Source organism: Equus przewalskii, chromosome 6 (genome assembly GCF_037783145.1).
Source record: "Equus przewalskii isolate Varuska chromosome 6, EquPr2, whole genome shotgun sequence".
Taxonomy (NCBI): domain Eukaryota; kingdom Metazoa; phylum Chordata; class Mammalia; order Perissodactyla; family Equidae; genus Equus; species Equus przewalskii.
In genome coordinates this window covers 32,420,472-32,428,403 of record NC_091836.1, presented here as the reverse complement: position 1 = coordinate 32,428,403, position 7,932 = coordinate 32,420,472, and the positions used below count along the sequence as shown (strand labels likewise).

The following is a 7,932-nucleotide window of genomic DNA, read 5'->3' as shown; positions in this document are numbered from 1 at the left end:
CTTATATCAGACAAAATAGACTTTAAACAAACACTGTAATAAGAGACAAAGGACAGTAAATAATGATAAAAGAGTCAATTCAACAAGAGGATATATCATTTTTAAATATTTATGCACCCAACATAGGAACACTTGGATGTATAGGACAAATATTACCAAACCTAACCGGAAAAATAGACAGCAATACAATAAAGTAGGGGACTTTAATACCCCACTTCACCAATAGATAGATCATCCAGACAGAAAATAAATAAGGAAACATGGACCTTAAATGACCTTATATGTGATGAACTTAGACAATCAGAGACCATTTCATTCAAAAACAACAGAGTACACATTTCTCCCAAATTCACATGGAATATTCTCCAGGATAGATCATATGTTACACCACAAAACAAGACAATAATTTTAAGAAGATGAAATCATATCAATAATTTTTTCTGACCACAATGGTGTAAAACTAGAATTCAATTACAAGCAGAAAACTGGAAAATTTACAAATATGTGAAGATTAAATAACTCGCTTGAAAAACCAATGGGTAAAAGAAGAAATGAAAAACCAAATGAAAAAAATTCCTTGAGACAAATAAAAATGGAAAAACAATATGCCAAAACTGATGAAATGCAGCAAAAGCAGCTCTAGGAGGAGAGTTCACAGCATTAAACTCCTACATCAAGAAACAAAAACAATCTCAAATAATAGAAATAGAATAACTAGAAAAAGAAGAACAAATGAAGTTCATAATTAGAAAAATAAAGGAAATAACAAAGATTAAAGTGAAAATAAATGAAATGAAGACTAAAAATACAATATAAAAGATCAATGAAACTAAGAGCTGTTTTCTGGAAAATATAAACAAACTTTTTAAAATCTTTGCCTTGACTCAGCAAGAAAAAAAGACAGAGGACTCAAATAAATAAAATCAGAACTGAAAAAGGAGTCATTACAGTTGACACCACAGAGATACAGAAGATCATAAGAGACTACTATGAACAATTATATGCCAACCGTTTGGACAACCTAAAAGAAATGGATAAATTCCTGGAAACATACAACCTACGAAGACTAAATCTTAAAGAAATAGACAGTCAGAAGAGATGGTTTACTTGTAAGGAGATTAAATCAGTAATCAAAACCCTCTCAACAAAGAAAAAAAGGATTAGATGGCTTCACTGATGATTTCTGCCAGACTTTCAAAGAATTGTTAACAGCAATCCTTCTTGAACTCTTTCACAAAATAGAAGAATGACTTCCAAACTAATTTTGCAAGACTGGCGTTAACCTGATACCGAAAACAGACAAGAATGCCACAAAAAAAGAAAATCATAAACCAGTATCCCTGATAAAAACAGATGCAAAAACCCTCAACAAAATATTAGTGAACCCAATTCAACAATACATTAAAAGGATCCTACACCATGATCAAGTGGGATTTATTCTAGAGACACAAGAATGCTTCAACACCTGCAAATCTATCAGGATGATACACCTCATTAATACAATAAAATTTAAAAATCATATGATCATCTTAATAGATGCAGAAAAAGCATATGACAAATTCAACGGCCATTTATGATAAAAACTCTCAACAACGTAGGTATACATGGAACGTATCTCAACATAATAAGGTCCATATATGCCAATCTAATATATAGCATCATACTTAATGGTGAAAACATAAAAGCTTTTTCTATAAGATAGGCAAGGATGCCCACTCTCATCACTTTTATTTAACATAGTTTTGGATCCTAGCTAGAGCAATTAGAAAAGAAACAGAAGTAAAAGTCATCCAAGTCAGAAAGGAAGAAGTAAAATTGTCATTATTGGCAGATGACATGATATTACATACAGAAAACCCTAAAGACACGTCCAAAAATATTATGAAAACTAATCAAAGAAGTCAGTAAGATCAGAGGATACAAAGCAATATACAAATTTTGTTGTGTTTCAATACATTAATAATCAACTATTAGAATGAAAAGTTAATAAAATAATTCTTTTAACAATTCACCAAAAAGAATAAAATACACAGGAATAAATTTAACCAATGAAATAAAAGACCAGTACTTTGAAAACTATGTGACACTAGTGAAAGAAATGGAAGAATACGCAATTAAATGGAAAGGTATTCTGTGCTCATTATTGGAAGAATTAGTATTATTAAAATGTCCATGTTACCAAAGCAATATACAGACTCAATGCAATCTTTATCAAAATTCCAATGGCATTTTTCACAGAAAGAGAACAAATAATTCTAAAATTTGTACAGAACCAGAAAAGAACCCTAATAGCCAGAGCAACCTTGAGAAAGAACAAAAAGGCTGGAGGCTTTATGATGTCAAACTATATTACAAAGCTGTGGTAATCAAAACAGTATTAAATTGGCATAGAAACAGACACATAGATTATATATGGTCAACCAATTTACGACAAAGGAGCCAGAAAATACAGTGGAGAAAGGACAGCCTATTCAGTAAATTCTGCTGGGAAAACTGAAGAGCCAAATGAAAAAGAATCAAACTGGAGCACTGTCTAAAATTGTAGACAAAAACTAACTAGAAATAGATTAAAAACTTGAATGTAAGACCTGAAACCATAAAATTTCTAGAAATAAACATAGACCATAAACTGGTTAACATCAGTCTTGGTGATGATCTTTTGGATTTGCACTAAAAGCAAAAGCAAACTACCAAAGAGGAGAAAATGTTTGCTATTCATTATATAAGTGGTTAATATCCAAAATACATAAAGAACTCATAACTCAATAGCAAGAAAATAATCTGATTAAAAAATGGGCAATGGAAAAAAGGGAACCATTGTGCACTTTTGGAAAAGAAACAGAGTTTCCCTTTATCTCCTTTGATTTCTCAAGTGTTTAATATTGTCACATATCTCTGATTTATTCCTCTTAAAAGATTTTGGGTTGGAAATGAGAATGTGACTAATATTGTTATAGCTCTAGAGGGTTTCATGCTCAGCCATTTAAAAATTCAAAATTTTAGGAAATTTTGAAGACAAAGACTAAGGAGATTTTCTGAAGTGTTTTTCATAAAGGAAGAATATAAAATCAGGGAAAATAATTTTGTGCTATATATTGTAGCTTTAATTGTTTCCCCAAAAAGTATATTAAAGTCTCATCATCGATATATGTGAATGATATCTTATTTGCAAGTTGAGTCTTTCCTGATATAATCAAGTTAAGATGGGGTCAGTAGGGTGTGTTCTAATCCAATATGACTGGTATCCTTATAAAAACAAAAGGGAAGTTTGGACACAGACACACATAGGGAGAACAGCATGTGAAGACAGATGTGGAGATTAGAATAATGCATCTACAAGCCAAGGAATGCCAAGGATTGCTGGCCATCACCAGTAGTGAAAAGAAAAGTAGGGAACAGATTCTTCTTCAGTGCACTCAGAAGGAACCAACAATGCTGACACCTTGATTTCAGACCTTTAGCCTCCAGAACTGAGAAAATATATTTTGGTTGTGACAGCCTTCGGAACTAATACACTATGTAATCTTTGAAAAATATATTATTTGACTCATTGTAACTGTAATTAAATATTACAATATTTATAAAGCAGTAATGCTTGGAACATTTTATTTCGTGAGCTGAATGAAAGCATCTGATAGATAATTCTATAAACCCATGAAAAGTTCTTACCAAGCTTAAAAGGAGAGATGATGATATTTTTTTATTCTAAAATTAAAAGAGATGTTGAGGAACAATGGAAATATATGTTACAGATAATATTTTAGTTCTACTGAAAAACTAAAGCATTTTGTTTGGAAATCAAAATCATTTGTTTTTATTTAAAATATTAAATGCTATATCATTTTAAGACAATAATTGCAAGACATTTCTTTAGTTGAACTTACACTGAAGCTTTAAATTATTATTAGATATGGGCTTTAATTTTTATTTTTATGTACTTATTTTTTATGAGGAAGATTTGCTCTGAGCTAACATCTGTGCCAATCTTCCTCTGTTTTGTATGTGGGTTGCTGCCACAGCATGGCTGACGAGTGGTGTAGGTCTGTGCCTAAGATCCAAACCCATGAACTGGGCCTGCAGAAGTGGAATGTACCAAATTTAACCACTAGACCACAAGGTAGGCCCCTTAATTTCTTTAATTTTAAAGTAGTATTTACTCATTTAAGTCAAATTGGAATTAAGGAAAAGCCAACATTGGCGTGTAGTGGTGAGGTGCTGTAATGGGCAATGAGGGTTTAATTGTACTAGCCCTTCATGAGGAGTGTGCCTAGTATTTATCAAGATAGCTGCCACGAGGGGCAGGAAATGCAGCATTTATACAGTACCATTAGATAAGGTTTACCCAAGGGTAAGAACTCTCCGGGCTGACTTGTATATAAGTCAAGTGAACACCTGGACTTGGAGAAGGCTCCAGGGTGAAACTGAAAGATCCTATTGCAGATATGAAGTGAACTACCCTTAGTGCAAGCTCAGTTTCAGCTTGCACAGAACTAACTAATGTATCTGCTGCTGAAATCAGAGGTAGTCTGAGAGAAGGTGACATGGGAAACCAGAGATGTCCGGTACAATCATGAATGAATATTTGAGTGCATATACCCTGTCCTATTGGAGCTTATATTTCATTGAGGCAGAAACAATAAAAAGAATAAGCGTTCAAAGTATCATATAATTACAACAAGCACTTCAGACTAAGAAGAAAAAGAGCCAGTTTTTCTGAGGGAGAATAGAGGGTTGACATGAAAAGTAATTTTTGTGGAGTTTCAAAGATGAGTTTTCTGAGGAAATAACTTCAAGTCCTTACAGACTTTAAGGGGTTATTTTTCTAAATCATATTTGGCTAAATTTTTCACTGATTATCCTGAGGTTCACTGATGATAAGTCAATAGGTTGCTTTAGCTTAGAGAAATCTTTTAACTCATTTTAAAGTGGAATTAATGGATTGACTGTAGGGTCTTCCTAGGCTGAGATTAACAGAGTCCATGACTGATGGACTGCTCAGACAGGAAGTCCCAAGCTTTTGAATAAGACTCATTTTTCAGTTTCTCAGTGGAGAGTACTATAGAGCTATGGCCCATTCACCTACTTTCCCTCCTGCTAAAGATCTGAACAAACTACAGTTTGGAAAAGCAGGAGTCTCTAAATAAGATACATACAGGAGACTGCATAAACTGGAATAAAATCACGGTAAATTAACTAACCTCACCAAAAAATGACAAATTATTTCCTTTGGATGCAGCAATACAGGTTATCGTATTTAACTCTATAGTGCGCTCTCACTCTTCTCAATTTTATTGAACTATACTTTACACATAATAAATTCACTCAATGTCTACATAGTAAAGAATTTTCTCATGAAAGCATAGGCAAATTTATTTTCTGCTCTGGGTATGGGGAATTATGGTGGTCTAGAATCGGTGGTTTTGGTTCCTCATATCACTCTACTACCAGATTTGCTATGTTTATCCAACAGATATCAAATATGTGTCTTATTTTTTAACCTTCCAAAGCTGAGTGATTGAAAGTAAAAAAAAAAAAAATTCTTGCTTCCGAGACCTCTTAGTTACTGTCAGAGTTTAATGACTTCATAATCAAGTATTCACAATTTATCACAACTGTACTGGGGTTTGACAGAAGGAAATCAGGACTAACACTTCTGAATTTTGGTACAGGAATAAGTCAAGATGTCATCAATCATCTTGCAGATCTTTGGGGAACTCTCCAAACACAAAGTTAATTGGTTTGAACAATAATAAAAAAGCATGTCTAGCTAATTGGAGAGATTAATGGAGGAAGAGAATGTGAGATATATATGGTTTTCCCATAAGTACTTTACAAAAGGAAATAATTGACAAGAAATTTTTCAAGGACCAAAGAGGTGGCAGAAACTATACTACATCCTGGAGATGTAACAGATATAACAGTGAAATATATGTATAGGGGGCTACCTTCATGGAGATTATAGTCCAGTGCAGATTTGAAAATAAGCAGGCAGCTACAAACCAGAACAATAAATGACAAAGTAGGAGGCCTATTGGATTGAGCACTATCACAGCACATGGATGAGTGTATAACTCAGATATTAAGTTCTGATTAGAATTCTGAAGTAAGGGCTGGAAGAAATATGTCACATAGGTGAGCTTTAATGAAAGACAGGACAGGACAGGAAAAAGACTGTTCCAGGATACAGATATGCAAAAAACTGGAGATTATAGCCATCATATTGCTACAATTGATGTTGTTTCCTGACTGGGTAGAAGAAAGTAGATAGATAATTACTGTTGGAAGATGGTAATTTCATTATGGTTGAGGATTGTGCTTTTATCAATTGTATGGAAGAAAAGGAGAGGAAATGATGGTGATGGCCTTACTTTGAGCATGTATCCAGGTCATCTTTAGTATTTCTTCCAGTCTGTTTCTCAACAATAGTTATGAGAGAAAACTTCAGAGAGAAATAGCATCAAAAGGCATGGAGATTCAAAATAACGCCAAAAGAATCCTACTAAATGAAGAAAACTGTTGACATATGGACTGAAATGAAACATATTAATTCATACAATGTATTGTCTTAACTTAGATCAAATATATGCTCATATTATTTCTGATCACTACAATGTTCTTCTCTTTAGCATTTTCTTCAGGGCAACATTGACATCTTTATTCCTCATACAGTAGATCAGGGGGTTCAGCATGGGCACAACAATAGTATAAAACACAGAGGACACTTTCCCTTGATTCATGAAGGTGACTGATGATGGCTTCAGGTACGTGAAAGCAGCAGATCCAAAAAAGAGCAAAACTGCCAACATATGGGAGCTGCAGGTGCTGAAGGCTTTGGACCTGCCCTCAGTGGAGTGAATGCGGAGGATGCTGGCAGTGATGAAGCTGTAGGAGCTAAGGATAGTCAGGCTTGGGACAAAGATGTTAAGTGTACCAACACATAGAATCAGTAATTTGTTGACATAAGTACTAGAGCAGGAGAGATTTAGGAGGGGAAGAAGATCACAGAAATAATGGCTGATCACATCAATATTGCAGAAATGAATTCTAAACATGTAGCCTGCATGAGCAAATGCACAAACCAGGCCTATAATATACACTCCTAAAATCAGGGAAAAACATGCCTGATGAGACATGATGACACTGTAAAGCAAGGGGCTGCAGACAGCAACATAGCGGTCATATGCCATTGCAGCTAACATATAACACTCTGAAACACCAAAAATGAGGAAGAAATAGAGCTGAGTCATGCATTCAGGGTAGGAGATAATGTTCTTCTCTGTCACAAAGCTCACCAGCATTTTGGGGGTGATGACAGAGGACTGGCAGAAATCTATGAAGGACAAGTTGCTGAGAAAATAGTACATGGGGGTGTGCAGGTGAGAACTGAGCCCTATCAGTGCGATCATGCCCAGGTTCCCCACCACTGTGACCACATAGATTCCTAGGAAGAGGAGGAAGAGGGGCAGCTGGAGTTCTGGCTGTTCTGTTAGCCCAGCGAGGATGAACTCAGTCACTGCGGAATGATTTCCTGCTGCCATTTTCCTCTAGGGAGTTCCTGAAGGAGAGAGAGAAAGGTACAGTTTTTGGAGACATTTCCTTGTTATTCTCCATTTAATAAATTGTACCTCATATAGAAAATTAGTGCTTTAAATATTCCCTTGGTATCTGTTAATAATTTTAACTCTGGATCAATTTACTGAAGTAATATTTATCTTAATTAAATACTTTTACACTTTAATATCAATATAATAAAGTACGTCACATAAAATTATGTTAGCCATAATGATAAGTCTTTGAAGATCACTCCCAATGTTGAACATTTCAATTATTTTCAAGCCAATTTTGTCTAAAGTGAGATTTGCCTACTTAAAAACATAGAGGAGCCATTGAAAATGAGAGAAGCTGGCTGAGAGTTGATGTGAAGAGAATAAA

At 34.4% G+C, this 7,932-nt stretch overlaps 1 protein-coding gene across 1 annotated transcript; it reads right to left on the bottom strand.

The window, feature by feature from the left end:
- Nucleotides 1-6,605: 6,605 nt before the first annotated feature.
- Nucleotides 6,606-7,538, bottom strand: LOC103550110 (olfactory receptor 8G1-like). Its single transcript, XM_008518846.2, has one exon. The coding sequence runs from the start codon at nt 7,536-7,538 to the stop codon at nt 6,606-6,608; it is 933 nt and encodes a 310-aa protein (XP_008517068.2).
- Nucleotides 7,539-7,932: the final 394 nt, after the last annotated feature.